At 40.1% G+C, this 18,520-nt stretch overlaps 1 protein-coding gene across 1 annotated transcript in view; it reads right to left on the bottom strand.

Annotated features, from left to right (window-relative positions):
* Nucleotides 1-1,326: 1,326 nt before the first annotated feature.
* Nucleotides 1,327-18,520, bottom strand: part of LOC129113505 (actin-binding LIM protein 3-like) — a 39,052-nt gene continuing 21,858 nt past the window's right edge. Inside the window, exons 8-23 of the mRNA XM_054625837.1 lie at nucleotides 15,798-15,856; nucleotides 14,408-14,488; nucleotides 13,763-13,918; nucleotides 13,496-13,525; nucleotides 12,674-12,785; nucleotides 12,298-12,402; nucleotides 10,685-10,735; nucleotides 7,967-8,104; nucleotides 7,787-7,851; nucleotides 7,270-7,411; nucleotides 4,787-4,816; nucleotides 3,500-3,558; nucleotides 3,123-3,189; nucleotides 2,977-2,984; nucleotides 1,646-1,726; nucleotides 1,327-1,440 (exon numbers count right to left, since the gene is read on the bottom strand). Coding sequence (XP_054481812.1) covers nucleotides 1,327-1,440; nucleotides 1,646-1,726; nucleotides 2,977-2,984; nucleotides 3,123-3,189; nucleotides 3,500-3,558; nucleotides 4,787-4,816; nucleotides 7,270-7,411; nucleotides 7,787-7,851; nucleotides 7,967-8,104; nucleotides 10,685-10,735; nucleotides 12,298-12,402; nucleotides 12,674-12,785; nucleotides 13,496-13,525; nucleotides 13,763-13,918; nucleotides 14,408-14,488; nucleotides 15,798-15,856 — 1,298 coding nt within the window. The remainder of the gene's footprint in view (nucleotides 1,441-1,645; nucleotides 1,727-2,976; nucleotides 2,985-3,122; nucleotides 3,190-3,499; nucleotides 3,559-4,786; nucleotides 4,817-7,269; nucleotides 7,412-7,786; nucleotides 7,852-7,966; nucleotides 8,105-10,684; nucleotides 10,736-12,297; nucleotides 12,403-12,673; nucleotides 12,786-13,495; nucleotides 13,526-13,762; nucleotides 13,919-14,407; nucleotides 14,489-15,797; nucleotides 15,857-18,520) is intronic.

Below are 18,520 nucleotides of genomic sequence, written 5' to 3'. Positions count from 1 at the left end.
AAAATAGTGATGCTTGAATCATTTATTCAAAAGTTGTAGTTACAGATACAGGTTTGCAACTTATAAATGTTACTCTAATAAATAAATAAAAAATAGGTTAGTACCGAACACATTTAATTTGGTAAATGTGTTTTACTGTATTGTTTAAGACCTATAGACACACACACACACGCTTTAACCCAAACTCAAAACCTTTCTTTACACTTTACTTTTCTGACACCCATCAACTCTTTATTAATCTCCCTTTGTCAGAAGTTATTTTCTTTTTGCATCTTTCTTTGTTTATCTTCTCACACATTCCTTCCTGTTGTCAGTCATTCTTTCCGTCACCTCTTCCTGTCCTTCCTTCACTTGAGCATTGTTTTTTCTTTGTATTCAGAGGGTTTGGATATTCGTCCAGGAAAAAATCCTGCACAGCTGGGTGTATGCATTCACAAAAACATTGATTTCTTTAAATAAAAAAAGCAAAACAAAGATGTCTAATTTTAACCTGTGTAGTACTAAAACCTGATTTCTATGACAAAGTTAATTCACAATAAACCCTAAGATCAGTGAACTGTACAGTCTGCTCATGTCATAGAGAAGAACTCTAAACACTGATATGGCTTCAGAAATACTGACATCAAAATAAACACATGCCAGTCTTAAAAAAGAAGAAAACCTTTGGTTTTCAGTATTTGATCATTATATATATATATATATATATATATATATATATATATATAAAAACATTTTGTATGTTCAATAATCCAAATGTTAGTGAGGCTCACACTGTTCTCGTCCGCTGATGAGTCGCTCATCATAGTGTCTGTGTGAATAAAACTGGATCCTTTTAGCCTCAAACAAGATGTCAATCTGTCTTTGGGCAGCCTATTATCTTTCCAAACTGTCTCCCTTATTTTCAGCATGGATGCAAGTTTGACGCAGCATGGCGGATTCAGTTTCAGTCCACCTGGTCATGTATCAGATCTCCACCCTGGTGCTCCTGTTAACACTCTGCCATCTGCTGGTAAGAGAGGGAGAAGCAGAACAACTCCTCCCACTCTTCAACTTACTGTTTGTTGCAGCTCCAGTATGGCTCATCTGCTGCTTCTCAAAGTTTTAATGATCCGCTTCCAGTTCTCCTTACTCTCATTGCAGTTGAATAACCATTTTGGCTAGTCGGTATCAGAATACCAACAGTTTTGCTCCTGTCAACTCAGACGAGGAGAGACTTTTATTTCAGTCTTATCTCTCCCCCTGTGACAGTCTGTTTGGGGTCAACAGACCTCTCTGATGGCTTTTTTTCAGAGCATACTGTTGGACGGTTCCAGTGGCTTCATTGACTCAAAAGAGTCTGACCTGTTTCTTCAGTTCGTTCTTCTTCCACTGAGCAAGATGATCAAAGGCGGACATGGACATGCCGAAGACTCGGTGGAACTCCTCTGGTGAGAGGTGACGCTGGGAAGAGAGAGGAGACGGAGACATTTAGAGAGGAAAAGTCAATAAGAATCAGTTACGGCCATAAACTTGCTTCATATAGCTTTAAGTGAAAGAAATGTATCAAACTATCGATGGATAGTAATGTTGGCCAGTCTGTGTTTGCATTATTCTCTTGTCTGCCTATATAGGACATTAGTGAAGTAGATTTTGTAAAAGAGTTTACCTCCAGTCTGGCTCGGTCCACATCACTCGGTAGACGCTGTTGCCCTCTGACTGACACTATTAGGGCTTCATATGGGTAGATCTAACATGCACACGCACACACACACACACACACACACACACACACACACACACACACACACACACACACACACACACACACACACACACACAGGAAATAACTTGTATTTAACTTCTTGCACTAAAATGCACACAAACTACACAGAAACGATACATCTAACTGCATTCAAATGCTACATCAAGGGACTTTCACTAATTGTGTGATTCTAAATTGTTTAATTTCACAACAATAATCTAATGTACCACTATACAAATCCTAGTAAAAAAAAAATGTTTGTGGCATTTGTTGGCCTTGCACAGTAAACATTCTGCTATCAAGGTGATCCTGTAGACTGATTTTGTATTTATCTTTCTCACCCTCTAGTGGCCAACGGCAGCACTAACAACAATGACGGAGGCTAAAATTAATTAGAAAAATGTATTGGGTCTCTCTGTTTATTTTAGTTTTATTATTCATGCAGATACAGTATTCCACTGAGGAGGGGATTAAGATAACTCGTTTTTTTGTGCTGACATGGTTGTTTTTTATTAATTTTCTTCTTAAATAAGAGGAGACTTTTGGAAAATCGTTGTTAAGTTTTACCTTAAAGTGATGAGGTTGTATAATTACAAAAAGAGGGTGGATTTGAGACTCTTTTCAATCTGTCACACACATGATGAGAAATGCACCTTATTACGTTTGACAAAGTTTAAAGTCTATCTCTCTTTGAATGTTTGAATCTATTTTACGAATTGTTTGAGAAAGAAGGTTTAACTCTTATTGAGTTGTTTGACTGTAACAAAGAGTGTGAGCATTCCTGACGACCCTTTCCCCATCATTCTAAGGGGAGAAATAGAATTTCACAAAAACATTTTTTAAAGAGGGCAACAAAAATGATGATCCCCACTCTTTGATATGATTATTATTGTAGGAGAAGGAAAAATAATGACAAATATGAGTAGGTGCAACTACTATTTCCACCTAGTTTCCATTGAAGCTGGTAAACTTTTGAGTTTTTAAAGTACTATCATTTTTTTTGTATTATAATTTATCATCATTAGGGGCCTCTCTATATATATATATATATATATAGTTTCCATTATATAGTTTTTATATATCAATATTTTATATATATATATATATATATAGTCAGTCAGCTTCACAATATTTCACTTAGTCAAGGTAGTGTTACTGAGTGAGATGAATTCAATATGAACTTTGAACACAGACATACTCGTTATCTATCATACGTTGAGTTTGCAAGGTCTTACCTTGTATTCTGAAAGAAAAGCAGAAGAGAAAATACGTTATCATTCATGTTAATTGTTGCATTTGTTTTCACCTCTGAATAACATGCATCAGGAGGGGAGGAAAATAAGGAGAAAATTAGCAGATTTAAGCTGTACAATAGTCTTACCTCTGATCTGCCAGTTAACTGCATTGCTGCTGTCATACTGGTAATAATCTCCACCAGCGCTCCCAGGCTGCCAGGACACAACAAGAACAGTTTAACAAACATGGAGTGAGAGGATGCATTTCATCATTAAAATGGAGTGAAAGGATCAAACAAAGTAGAGAGAAATCATACATGTTGTATAAAAAGCCCCATCAGTGGGGTTTTCTGTCTAATTATATTTTACACAGAGTAATATCATTACAACAATATCAAGTTGTTGGTTACTGTCTCATGAAGGACGTTGCCATACCCGTCTTACTCTCTCTATAACACACACACACACACACACACACACACACACACACACACACACACTATGAGTTGGCATGATTGCTTACCCTGTTTAGTCCATTCCTGCGGTAGCCTGGCAATGAGGATGATTTGGCAATGTATGAGTCTGCAGGAACAAATATAAACACATAACCATGAACAAACACAGGAATTATGCAAAATGATACAAACACACTCGTTTTATGAATAGAAGTGCAGTATCTCTATACACTGTTGAAGGATTAGTAAAGGGTTTCTAACGTCTTTGTCATACAGTTTCTGAGAATATCACACTTGGGAAATGGTTTATCCCAATTGGTACAAGAATTGAAAAAATCCTAAACCTGTAACTGCTTTGTAAACCTCAAGGCTCCCACTGCCTCTTAAACACCCACCTGACAGATTCCTGATAAAGAAAATGTGACTCTGATCTCACACACAGATTGACATTTCAGTCGTTTAGATGTGCTGTTTTAATCCTCTGGTTAAATTAAACTTAATAAAATACAAATATTAACTGCAGTACATCTACCTGCACATTGTCAAGCGTATGTGTTGCTGCTTCCCCTCATCATTTTACATTTTAATATGAACACCCCACAATCACATCAAATTAATCCATATTTTTGTTGTCATTCCTCCAGCATGGCCACGCCTCTCTTGTAACCATTGGTAACCACCAGCATCCAAGCCTCCATTGGCTGGCCCCCTGTATGTGTTGTGCACATCCTCAGCTGAAGCAGCAGAGGGCAGTGGAGTCACACTGATCAGCTCAAGTTAGTCTTCAGTCTTTCTCACTTCTAGTCTCACTTGCCTTACCTTCACTATCTGCCAGTCTTTTGCTCTTCTCTTACGCGGCGCCCTCCCTCTCTTTTGCTTTCTTTCTCTGACCCTCTTCTCTTTCTCTCTTTCTCTCTTGTTCATTCTGTTGTCGAAGGGAATTCAATTACACAGCGATGTCAAAGAGCCAGGACGGAACACCGTGATACAGTAGATTTCTGGCTGGTGTGTAGAGCTACTGTACATAATGAGTGAGACGCTGAACTATAATGGGTTTTCTCATCTACAACTCTCTCTCAGTAAGAAATAAATCTCATAGATAAGTCATTGTGTGTGTCTAGGAAATATGGTTGTTTCATCCATGTGTGCCCTGATGCCAAATAGTGTGAAAACTAATCGCCCAAGCATCTCATTCATCATTTGTGGTGGCCTATAATCTATGCTGCTACATGAATGCAATTTTATGATGTTCTAAAGCAAACTTGGAAGCCAAGTTTGGGATTTCATTGGGTTAAAATCCATGCAACAGCAATAAAAGAGTGTGAGTCCTGATGGGGTCCTGATGAACCACTCACCGCTGTCTGCACTGTAGACGGACCTGGGAGCTGAGGACAGAGTGACAGCGGACGGAAAAAACACACAGGACAGTATATTAATTTATCACGATACGCCTTGGAAACACAAAATCTCTTGTAACTGAAGTTGTGTTTCTTGAGCCTAAAAATGTTTTAGTCTTAATCAATTACAATCCTCTTACTTCTTGAAAAAGCATTAGCAGATACAGTACAAACACTGGTTTAAAAGCTTTCAAGGAAGTTAAGTTGTTTACATGATGTGTGCCAAATAAGCAATCAGCTGATGTTTCCTGACACCTGTAACCGCCACTGAAGAAAACTGGAGCTTAGATAGTTGTGTGTGCACATGGATACATGTATATTAGTGTCTGTGAATATGTAAACAAGTGCAGTATGTTAAGTGGAGTTCATAAACCTGTCAAATACTAAAAGTATGAGGACAAACAGTAAACTAAAACGAGAGGGTTAGTTTTCAGTCGAGGGGAAATAAAGAAGGCCAGCTGTTGTGGGACATCTATAAAACATCAGCTGTGTAAAGATATGCCCCCGACAGCATCAATGTGCAGAAAAATCACCATCACGACTTACACATCTTATAAAATATGAAGCAGCATGGGCACAGCCATGCAGCATCGGGCCATTCATGTTAAAAATGCATATGTTGATGGCATCCACCCACTGAACTTTGTGATTTTTATGGACTGTGCTGCAGTTTGAGATTATTTCTTTCCTCAATTGTAGGTGCTAGAATGCGAACATAAGATCGAAAATAGAGCTTTAATTTCCTATAATAGCTACAGGTATTTAATAAGCAGGTATTTAATCATAAACCAAAGAAAGAAATTGAAATGTGGTGATGGTGGCGATAGATCAAAAGTCAAAGGATGACTAAAGTTATTACAATTCTTCTCTGAGGGGAACATGAATGTATGTACCAATATTTTATGGTGATCCATCAAATAGTTTTTAAAGTAATTAGTTCAAACCACATACATGAATTTGATTTTAGCCCTAAAGGAAATGTCAGGGGGGTCACAAAAGTCAGTAGGATTCATCCTCTGGGGACCAGGAACAAATGTATAAAATGTAATGGCAATTCATAGCTGTTGAGACATTTCAGTCAGAAGAGGTGGGCCGACTCACTGACATAACCGTTGCCATCCCCCATTCGTTAGTGAGTCAATTAATTAGTAGGAGTTCATGTGACTTCTATTAAACGTTGGACATCCCATTTTGGAATAAGCCTCCTCTGAAGAATAGATGAGCACACACCTGTCAGTGTTTTTCTAATCAGTGTAATAACAGCAGGCCATATAAAACCAGTGATCACGCAGCAATGAACACCCAGATTATCAACACCTCTCTCTGTCTGACCTCCCTGTGCTCATTCCTCTCTCTCGCCACTGCTCTCTGACCCTGATTTACCTCTCGGCGTCATGTCGTACATCTTCTCTGAACAGCTCCAAATTGCTTTAACTCCTCACTCCCTCTCTCTTTTGAATTTAATGCACTCTCTATCTCGTTCGCTCTCGCTCAGGCTCTCCTGTTATAACACCCTCTCTTTTATTCCCATCTGACCTCCACCTAAACATTCTCTGTCTTTCTTTGTCCGAGTCTCTCCATCTTTGTCTCGCCCTTACTCGTGCTGAATGCAATGAGGAATGGGATCAATGGGAGAGTTATTACAGAAGTGGGAAACTCCCCGCACTACAGCTTGCTCAGCATCACAATGAGACACACATTCATCCTCCTGTAGAGGTGACTATATTCATTTCCTAACCTCTAACCTTCCCCACAGCAGGCAGATCATCACCATTACACTCACTGAAACCTGATCCTTATTTCAGCCGTGAACCTAAACCACAGTCTCAACCCTAATACGACCTTATGGGTCCAAGTCAGTGCATACAGATTATGTATACGTTATGTTATTGACAACCACTTTTCTTAGCCGAGCCCACCATCGTTCTTTAGACCAGTTTTTACCCATCGGTCTATGGATGGTAATGTCCCTCTGTCGGCCCACCACTTTGGTCCACTCCTGAAAAATCCAAACACTGACATTCATGATTCCCGGAAGCCAAAGCCTGCTGACATTTGGTGATGGCCTGTCTTTTTCTGTAGCTCTTCTATGAGGTCTTGATAACTGTTGAATGGAACGCCATGAAATTTGTTTTGATTGTTTTTATTTGTTATTCAATGTTAAGAACTTTGGTGATGCCTTTACTTTTCATTTAGTGCCATCAATAGATAAATGGCCAACTTTGAAAGCACTTTAGTTCATAACCAAATGCATCCAAAACTAAATGTCATTCACATCCACCTCAGTTGTAGGCTACTTTGTATGTAGTGCTAATTAACAAATGAGCAAGAAACTGTCACACACAGTGATTTAAAGTATGCACCATGTAGTAAATGGAGTTAATCTACAAGATCCAACCCTGACTGACAAATATGACACACACTCACAAACAAAGACTTACAGCCATTGAGGGAGCTGTATTCCAGATTGTTCAGCGCCTCCTTGCTGCTACAGCGAGAACCACGTCTGCTCCCCCACTGGTCATTGTCGTGACAAGCCGATCGCGCTTTCATCTCCTCCTTCAGGATCATCCTGCCAATTCCCTGTGGGGAGGGAGGGAGAGGGAAAGGGAAAAGAGAGTAGAGGGGAGGAATAGAAGGATGGGTTAAATAAAGGGGCAAGGAAAAAAGGTGGTAAAATGGAGATAGATGGAGCAATAAGAGTTAATTGAGTGGGACGGATGCATCGTTCGATAGAAGGTGGAGGAATAAAGCAGAATGAGACAAGGAAAGACAATGGTTGTTGTTTGGAAGGATAGAGGGATGAATAAGAAATGATAGAAGGAGAGAAGAGCCTCTTTCTGCATCATGTCCAGCTGGTGAGGTTGGGACAGTAGCATTTAATTAAATAGCTCATTAAATATTAACACACACACACTTAAAATCTAAAAGGGAGAAGCAGGAGATTGTCTTCCTTACCTTGTTTATATTGTGATTCCATCCATCCTCCTGTCCTCCGGACGAAAACCTCCTCACCCTGGAGACTGGAGAGAGAAATGGAGGAAATAAAAAGGCAGAGAGAGATGGGAAGAGTAAATACAGGTTTTTAAGCATGTGTTTGTGCAGAAGCGTGTGTTTCAGAATGAGAGGGAGCAGTACCTTTTGGAGAGCCCGTATATGGGTAATAGTTGGAGTCCGGGTGATAAATGCTGTTACAGTTGGAGGTGGAAAGGCCACTGGAATTGAGGAGGTTCTCATTGGTCTTACTCTTAATGACTGTTGGTGAGGCAGACATGTCTGAGGGAGAGACGATCAGAGAAAGAGAGAGAGATAAATCGCAGAATTCCTGAACATAATTTGTTATCACAAAGCCTTTTTTACCACAAGCATTTCTGATTTACATGCTTTAAATAACAAGACGGCAGAATGCTAAAACAGGTTTTGCTTCAACATAAGTGGATTTGTTTATTTGTTTATTGTTGGTCTCTAAAATGATTCACTGAGGTTTTTGTGTCTTTTTTGTGTGTGCGCACGGGAGAAACAAGACGGACAAAGGAGCGCATTTACTTACAGAGAGGGGAGGGGGCTCAGCAGGGGGGAGGAAGGGAGGAGGAGAAGGCATCAAAAGCAAGGGAAGAGAGAACGGAAAGGAGGTCAGAGAAGATGCGATGGGATATGAAGCACAACTTCCAGTAAGCAAGCAAAGTTGTCAAGGTGATGATTTCCATGCGAGGATGAAAGGATGCAATAACTCGGAGAAAATTGTTGAAGGGGTTTTTTGTGGCTTTTGTTAGAAAGAGAAAAGAGCAAGTGGGGGTGACATATAACAAAGGTCATATTTTGATTGATGCTGTGGATGCATGATTGTGACTTTTAGTCTTTGGACGGTCCAAACTTCCACTGGACAAGAAAAACAACAAAGCCGGCGTGGTGTCCCTGTGAGACACCGCGCCTGCTGACGAGGTCATTTAAAAAAGATCTTTATTAAACATAGACAAATGCATTCATCAAGTTTTCATGGGCAAATGTCATGCATGTCTCCGGCCGAGGCAGCCTCCTGCAGCCCAATCCTGTTAATATTTTTACATTTAAAACAGACAGAAGCATTAAAAGGAACCAAAACAAAACGTAAAACCCTTCATGTGAAATTATTTTTACACTAAATCTGCTTTCCACAAACTCTTGCTTTCTTTCTCAGTTCTTGCGTCTGGTAATGTAACCAATCACCTCCTCTAGTAGCTCTAAAAAGTTTGTTTTTGAGCTGCAGCAAGTTTTGACCATGACATACAATATGGTACTGAATATATACAGCATATATCCCCGATTATGGTACTTTGCCTTAATATGAAAACTACTCTATCAATGATTCGTGCTGTAAATTCAAATTCATCCACGGATTGCCTGCTCACACTGAGGAGAGAGTTTTGTCAGCACTTTGCAGCTCAGCATAAATCATCCAGAGGTGTTTCAGAGGAACTGTAAGTCTGTCGTACCCGCCATCTGAGCACTGATGGATCACCTACACACTCAGTGTATTTGGCGCTGCTTCTCTCAGTTTTACTTCACCTTTTGGAACATCAATTGAATATGTGATCTCGCCTCTAGTGTTGCTAAGAGTACCCAAACTCTCAGCTGGAGTTTAGTTTTAAGTCAAGTCAGGTCACAGTAATGTGTTTATTCCACAGACAATGGGGGACGTGATGTGTGGTGAATCATCAATCTAACTTTTTCTCTCCCATTAAGATACCTCAACTCTTCCGATTTCTGATCTGATCCAGTCCTCTTGTTTTACCAAATTTAAAAATGTCACCGCCTGAAACTCTGGAATTATTTTATTTAAATGTAACATAAGGTCAGCGATTCCTATGGTGCTAAAACTGAGCAGGTGGCCCACTGTGTTCGTTGCAGCAGAAAAACTGAAGTTTATGACATTGACGTTAAATATGGATTGGTCACATCAAAACAGATACACTCTCCTTATCAAGGGAAGTATGGGGGCTGATATGAAGCCTCCCCAGTGATAATAGTCAGTGTAAGTTAACTGTTGATCGTACTGTACGTGGTGTTTAGGGCTATAACTAACTATTTGTGTAATGGCAAATTTCTATTTCTATTTAGGCCTCTTGGCTGCAACTTTACTACACAGTATGGAAGATGCTTTGAGATGTTTCTACTTGCAATTCCAATATGCATTCACTTTAAAATAAGAAGATTACTCACAAATCCACTCAACATCAAATAAACAGTTTAACGCTTACTTATTGTCCCAGAGTTTCAAGCACACAACAACAGTCATAACATTTACACATCAAAAACCTTTTGTAGCAGCAACAAATGTAATCCAGTAGTCAAATCCAAGCCGTCATATGGCTGTTACAGTCTGAACTAACATTAAATTGATCTCTATCCTTCAATATATGCTGACTAATTAGCTTTTACATACAACTTCAATATAATAAAAATCTGCATACAATTCAAAGATATTTGATCTCGAAAATATAAAAATAGCAGCAAATCCTCACATTTGAGAAGCTGGGAGCTGTGAACGGACATTTTTCTTCCAAATTCAAATCAAAATGGTTTCAACCTGCCAGTTGGTTAACATTCAACTTAAGAGCAGACATAATAATACAAACACAGTGGCTGCATCAAGCCGTTGCAGGCTTGTAGACAAAATGCTTTCACTTCCTCTGACTACTTTTCTTTTGAGAACTGAATGTCACCAGATGTTAGATGTTTCATTTTCTCTAACAGATGCATTAAGTCAGACAAACAGAAGCATGATTCATACTGAGAAGGCATTGACAAGCAACTGACTGACAGGTAGACAGCCTAACAAAAGCTATAAAAGCCCAACATTGTGAGGAATCCACTAACCTTTTCTTTTATAGATGGGGGGTTTCCTGTAGATGTTGGTTTCCTCAGAAGCTGAGAACAGAAGCAACAAGAGATTAAGTGTGGAGAGCAAAGGTAAGAGGGAGAGGAGAGGAATCTGGATTTCCTTACTTATCCCGTCCCTCCAAATCAGTTGTATACATTTACAGTCTCCTTAACCGTAAAGCTGACAGCACCGGTGATAAACTGCTACGGCGGCGACAGTGCTGTGCATCTAGACTGATTAATACAGATTCACAGGCTTATTACTGGAAAGAGCAGCAGATGGCAAAGGAATAAAGAAGAGGGAGGAGAGCAGTTGAAGGGTGGATAGAGGGCTAAAGGGAGAGGCAGAGGAAAAGATAAAGGGGAGAAGAGGGAGAAACTTAGAAATGAGAGGAGCATGTGGTACCTTGTAGCTCTCGTTTGGTGGATTATTCTATATAATCACTCAGCTTTGAGTGCTGGAAGAGCACTATATCACATTACAGTAAATTCTAAATAATTTGTGTCAGGAGCTGTAATTAAACAGTTTCAGCCAAAAAACATAAAGAAATGTTTCCAAATTCTGCACAGAGCGTGCCAGTAAATCTGCCAAAGTTAGAGGTCCGACTCCCAACGGGGCATCCATGCTAAATTTGTAAGCACTCATGATACTGTGAGGCACTTTGTATAAAAGCATCTACCAAATACATTTTGCTCCTTGTTGAAGAGCATGAAGGGAGTGATGTCGCAGAGGCTGGCAAGGAATAACAGCCTCGGAAAAACAGGAGAGAGGGAACATGCAGGGAGAAATAGACTAAAGGCAGGAGGAGGAAATGATGGAGGGAAACCAAATGCACAGCTTGGGATGAGGAGGCCTTTTAAAAGGGAAGGGAACAAAGACAGAGAGAAACATTCAGGGAGGAGAGAGGCCTTAACTTGATAACATGGAGGGTTGATGAAGTGTTTAAATAAAATGAACTGGTATTAGTTGTTACATTAAAGCGCTCATACAAGAGTTCTAGATCAGTAAGACAAATCAGACAGACTCCCTGCTGGAGCTCAATGAATTTGCTTTTCTACAGATGGATGATTTCAACTTGCTGAGATTGTGTGGGGAATTTTGTAAGGCATCGAAAATCAAATCAGGACTATTTTTCATTATTGATGAATCTATATAAAATATAAAGCTAAAAGGGAAAAACACCAGCCACAATTTCCCACAACCCAAAATAATTTTGTTTCTTTAGTTCATTCAAAAATTCAAATACTGTATGTTCCAAATATAAAAAACGGTGAAAGCAGCAAATTCCCACGTTTGGCAGTTTTGCTTGAAAAATGGTGATGTATTAATACATTTTTTGTCAACAACTAACTTCAGCATTTATAATAATGCTGATCAAAATGTCATGTTACCATGGTCAGGTTAAAGGCTCACTGGGAATGAGGTTGTATGTCTGTTAGGAGGTATCTACTGTTGATCAGGGGGGTTAGGATGTGGGTCAAGGTCTTTAAATACATTTAAGGATTACTGAGTTTGGGCTCTCAGTATGATTAAATATTTGGAGGGTTGGTTGGTTACGATCTGATTTGGGCAATTTCAGGTTAGTAAACAGGTCAGCATTACGGCCTACCTGGTACATGGAAATGCTTGGGGGCTTGGATGGAGTTGGTGGTGGGTGTGGTACACCGGGGCTCAGGCAGACTGTAACAGGGTGAACTCCTGCCACTCTCACTGCCTGCAGCCAGCGCAGCCAATCACAGCGAGGGAAACCAAAGCATGAGCAACAGAATGGCCCCAAACCCCAAACAGACAGACAGACAGAAAACCTGAAGAATTACATGTATGTGAGCGTGGATGTTTTTGTGTCAGGGGTGCTGCTGGAACGGGACATGGCACCCTGTCGCACCCACTCAAAGAGCTAGTCGGCCTTTCCAGTTGGGACCTCGTACTCTCTCTGTGCATATGTGTGCGTGGTACGTGTGTCTCTGCTTGAGTGGGCACATTACCAGGGAGATAATAATGAAGTGGGGAGCCGCCGTGGCGACTGTGTGCAGGGGAATCAGTGTAAGCGGAGCTGGAGGAACGCCTCGTTCTCAACTCCACACCATCCAAGAGATCCTGGATATAAAAGGAAAGAAAGAGAGAGAGAGAGAGAGAGAGAGAGAGAGAGAGAGAGATAGAGACAGAAAAGAGAGAGAGAAAGAGAGAGAGACACACACACACACACACACACACACACACACACACACACACACACACAGAGAACTTTAATTTATTACGAAGCAGAAATACTTTAAAGAATAGTTTGACATTGCTTATCGGTCATTCACTTTTATGCCAACAGTTAGATGAGAAGTGCAACAGATACCACCCTCATATCTGTATGCTATTTATGAAGATGCGCAGATGGTAGCTGGTTAGCTTAACTAAGCTGAGCATAAAGACTGAAAACAGAGGGAAACAGCTAGCCTCGCTCTGTCCTAATTTACACAAATACGGATATGTGCAAAAATGACTTAATGGGGAGTTTATTCCCAACACGAAACATAAGGTAGGAGTTGATGTGGCGCTAAAAAACGAGTTGGTGGCCCACTGTGACTGAACGCTCCCAACCGATAGTGCTGAAACACTGGAATTGACAATAAAAGTGATGTAATATGGCTCATGTTCGGCCCATTGGTGTTGATCCTTGCTGCAGATAGTTGATCCACAGCAATCAACTTTACAGTTTATAAATCTGCAAACTTTCCTTCAATTTTGTTGTTTCAAAGTACAGCTATTGCCTTAAAACAAACCTCTGGAATAAAACTGTTGGATGGAATACTTACATGAGAATATGGTGATAAGGAGCCCAATGACTGGATGAGAAGAAAAAAAGATATTTTTTATCACTATGACAACAGCAATTATTGGTCAATTTCCTTCCATCTGACTTTTTGTCAGAAAAAATGTAACTCAGAATAGCCCACTGTAACTTTCATGATCGATTGAGTGCGTGTGTGTGTGTGTGTGTGTGTGTGTGTGTGTGTGTGTGTGTGTGTGTGTGTGTGTGTGTGTGTGTGTGTGTGTGTGTGTGTGTGTGTGTGTTTGTGTACCTGTCCGCAGCTGTATCGCTCCAGAGTGTCATCTGAGAGGTGTGAGTGTGCATGGTCGGCCTGATAAGGAATGATGTCAGGCCTCTGGATGTCATATATGGCTTTGACCCTGGGCAGAGCTGCCAGCTGCTTATAGTCCAAAACCTCAGCTTTAGACTGGAAGAGAGTGAGAGACCGTGAGACAGAGAGAGAGACAGAGAGGAAATGGAAACAGTCACAAATAAAACATTGTATAAATGTATATAAGCAAAATGGACAAACAGAAAATACAGGGAGGTGTGATGATCATCAAATTACCTGATGGCATGTTTAATGACAATTTAAATCAGCTTAAAACCAATCTCCCATAAGAATCGTCAAAAGAAATGAATTTAAGGTTCTTAAATTGAGTGTGGACCCATAACTAAGGCTTTAAGGAGCTGAAGATACCCCAGTATTAAGGGACATACGGTGAAGCAGGGGGACAGACGATTGGCAAGACAAACAAGCCAGAAAGTCTTCTCAGAGATAGATACAGAGACAAAAAGGGCTTTCAGGGACTCTTTGTGCTTCTGTCACTGTCTGTTATATTTTGATTGAGAGCTGTGACAGCTGAGGGCGTAACCATAGCATTGTTGGCATAACCATGGCGACGGCGGTACTTACACAGATGAGCCGGTGAGGGGAGCCGAGGAGAGGAGACGAGCCTGGAGGAGAAATGGACGCCGTCTCAGAAGTGCGTCTCAGCTGGTAGGACAGATGTAAGAGAGTCAGAGCAAGCCTGAGGTCGAAGTAAAGTTAGCACAAACATAGGCAGTTCAACAACATGTAATTATATTGTTAAGTTGTATAATCATTACATTACATTACATTACAGTCATTTAGCAGACGCTTTTATCCAAAGCGACTTACAATCAGTAGTATATTACATATTATTCACCCATTCACACACTGATGACAGGGCTACCATGCAAGGTGCCACCATCAGACTCTAACTAACACAACTAATCATCAACAACAACAACAACAACAACAACAACAACAACAACAACAACAACAACAACAACACATAAGTACTTGCTGGAATTTGATTCTTGCTAAAATCGTGAGTTTTTAAGTTGTTCTGGTTTTCAAACTACATGACTGACCTGGGAAAGGGGGACGCACACTACGAAATCATCATTTCATTGGGAGCAATCCCTGATGAGATCTCCAAACTACGTTTTGACAAGAAAAACCTTGAGAAGTGACACGGGCGAAGTCATGCTCGTTGGCACACATGTTCACCTAATAGCCTGGTTCCACATGTCTTTACTATTTCCCTTACGTAGAACAGCCACTGTGTTGTGTTTATTCATGTCAACATCCAACACCTTTGGTGCAATAACAGCTTTGGTTCTTGTTGCAAATAGAACGCATACAGTAAAGTTCCTATTGTTGCAGGTGAAACCTCATCCAGGGTTTCCTTTAACCCGTGTCCCGTGCTCTCATTGGCTGTAGCTACCTGACAGACTCCCCAACAAGTACAGATATTTAGCATGCTAGTTATCTTCAATGTGTCTGTGATGTGTCAGCGAGCCTCTCGGCTTGAGTCTCAGTTCTTGAATAGCGCTCAAGCACCATATATGTAGTGGGAACTCGGCATTAGCAACAGCAGTTTGTTATAAAAAATCTTGGGTAAGACTTTATTTGAAAGGGTGCGAATGAACTGCAAAACAACAACTTATTGAGTATTATTTAGCATTAAAAGGGGTTACAAGTTTTATTCATTCAACATTTTAGTTGAGTTTGTGCATATCCTTTTTTGTGTTTAAAGAATGAAAGAAGATGAGAAGATTGTACAGCTTTGGATAAGGATAAGACTGCATGTAGTAAATCAAAAAGCAAGATAAAAAACAATATTGCATTTATCTGGAGAGCCTTGTCTTAGTTAGTTTCTTATAATGCAAAAAACATTTGAATGAGACATTTCAGACACAGAGAGAAACAAAGAGAGGGCAGAAACAGAAGTAGAGAGAAATGGCAGAGGTTTGTGGGTATTTTGAGTATTGCTCACCCTCAGTTTTTTCTCCAGCCGAGCTGCTTCTTTACACATGGGGTGCCAAACCTCTGAACCTGCACACAAACACACACACAATTTTAGCTCAGTTTATTTTGTTTACTGTGTGGGCAGCTGCCATAGAGTTTTATGGGATCCTATGAGAGGAGATCAGCCTCTCTCAAGTGTATCGACATCAAACAACACACACACACACAGGAGGCAGCGCATGATGCTGTGGAGGCAGTTTGTCTGGTCTGAGGACAGAGGATGTAAGTCTTCTTGTCTCCTCCACACAAATAAACATGGAGGAAGACAGAGAGAGAGAGATAGAGAGAGAAAGAGACAGAGAGAGAGAGAGACAGAGAGTTTTTAGCCATGCTTAGCGGAGTGGTTTAAGTGATGTCAGTCCACCATTTTGTTCTGGACAGAAACATCTTAACAACTATTACATGGATTGCAATGAAATTCTCAGAAATTCATGGTCCGCAGATGATGAATCCTACCAACTTTGGGGATCCACTGACTTTTCCTCTAGTGCCACCATGGCTCCTACATTTGTGTTTTTGAGTGAATGTCTCAACAACTATTTGACAACAACATGGATTGCTATAAAATTGGGTACAAACATTCATGACCTTTTAATTTGAATAGCGTTGGTGATATCTTAACTTTTCGTTTTGTCCAACACTTTTGGACAAAGGACTAAGGATTAACCTGATTAACTGGGTCAGGATTTTTTGAAAGAGACATTGCTATTCAGTTTTTCAAATGTATTTTCTTTGAGCACCACAAGCTGCCATATAGTCCCATTATATTATATATGTACATGAGAGAAGTCAGACATACCTACGGCTGATATCTCCAACTCACACCAAGACAATCTAGATTGATAAGAAGCTCTACAGCTAGGAGGATAACATGTATTTTTGACTTTTCGATGAATGCTAGTTAAGATTGTGATCATGGTAAACATCAGACTTGCTATACATCATAACGTTAGCAATGACACTGTGAGCCGGTTAGCATGCTTCCATTAGCTCAAAACAATAAAGCGCAATTAAGTTCTAACTTAATGACTCAAAAGAGAAATATAGCCCAAATCATGGATCCTTGTGTTAAAAAAAGACAGTGAGCAAGAAAGAAAAAGACATAAAGAGAGTTTTTTTTTCATCTAAAAATGAACATTTATTGCATACCCTGTGCATACACATATGCTAAACAGAACCACTGCTTTGACAGCATTGTGCTATAACAGTCAACTCCCAAATAATGTTTTTTTAAATTGAACTGAATTGAACAATAACATGAGGTTGCCTAAAAGAAGAGAGCGAACAGAAACAAGGAAGATGAAATTTTACTTTCGAGCAAAGATAAAGAGGGAATGAATGGACGCTCTGAGATCGTATTCATAATACTAAATCACTAATGTCAGGATGCTATATGCATGTGGAGCGGATAGTGGTAATGACAGTAATATATCCCCTTTGAACACACACATACACACAGGCCTTGGGGCAATGCAGGAACCGAATGGACTCAGTTAGCTGATCATGACTCTAATATACAACTACTATCAACATCATAAATCTGACCTGCACACACACACACACACACACACACACACGCACAGATACACAGAGGCACAAAGACTACGAACACACACACACCCACACACAAAATCAATACTGTAGTAAGGAACCATGCGTGGTGATTCAGTGCACCCCCGTCCCACCCACGCTCCTCAACTCTGCTGCCGAACAGATGTATGGCCTTGGACGTGAGATCCTTTATCTCCTGGATGAGGAGAATCTAAACGGTGCAGAGAAAAGGAATTCAATCCAAAACCACAGCGCTGCACATCAGTTCTGAGAAAATTAGCTGCCTGAAATTTGTCTCAAAATAATCATTCAACTGTAACTCCTGAGTCCTTCTCATTTAGGAATGAAGGCTCAGCTATGTTTGGACTGACTTTCATTATTTACTGTTTTATTAACTTTATGCAAAATGAGGTCAGCGGACGGAACTGGCCTCCTTATCATGTTATATTCAAAGGGGATGAATGCAGCCTGTGAAATCTAGGGAAGCAATATTGACATTTATGCTTGTGTCATTTGAAATTCTGATGCTATAAAGCGGCAGATATTTAAATGGCCTCAGGAGTTTTGCTTTCTGCTGAATCATGCTGCCATGAGACACAGCATACACAAGACTAATGTTACTAGTCAGATATGTACAATGATTACTTCCATTCTTTAAACCTCCTGATGTCTGTTGCCCTTTTTTTTTTTACATAGACTTTACTGAGAGAGTAAGAAAAGAGGTAAAGTGCATATATGCACTTAAGCTACAATCAGTTTCTGATTGACTCGACCTGAAACCATTAGTCTGAAAGAAAATGACCTGATAACATCAGAGATAGATAGATAGATATACAGAATAGAGATAATAGATGAGAATCAATGAGACATCTGAATTCCATCTTAAGTAAAAATACATTTGGTGGCCTTGATGTGCTTGTCCTATGTTTTATATTTCTTTAGAACGGAAAAAAAGCAATTATACAGCATCACGCTAACGTCACCAGGTGTTTGTAAAATGCTGAATAATGAGAACACAACTGAGAAAACATTGATCCATTATTAGAGATTAAACATTCAAAAGTTCTCCACTCCCCACCTCCAGCACGCACGCACTCACACGCACACACGTACACACACAACTTCTTATTCCAGGCATGC

The sequence above is a fragment of the Anoplopoma fimbria genome, chromosome 24 (assembly GCF_027596085.1).
Source record: "Anoplopoma fimbria isolate UVic2021 breed Golden Eagle Sablefish chromosome 24, Afim_UVic_2022, whole genome shotgun sequence".
In the NCBI taxonomy this organism is placed as follows: Eukaryota; Metazoa; Chordata; class Actinopteri; order Perciformes; family Anoplopomatidae; genus Anoplopoma; species Anoplopoma fimbria.
Note: the sequence above shows the minus strand (reverse complement) of the source record. Positions and strands in the feature narration are given on the sequence as shown.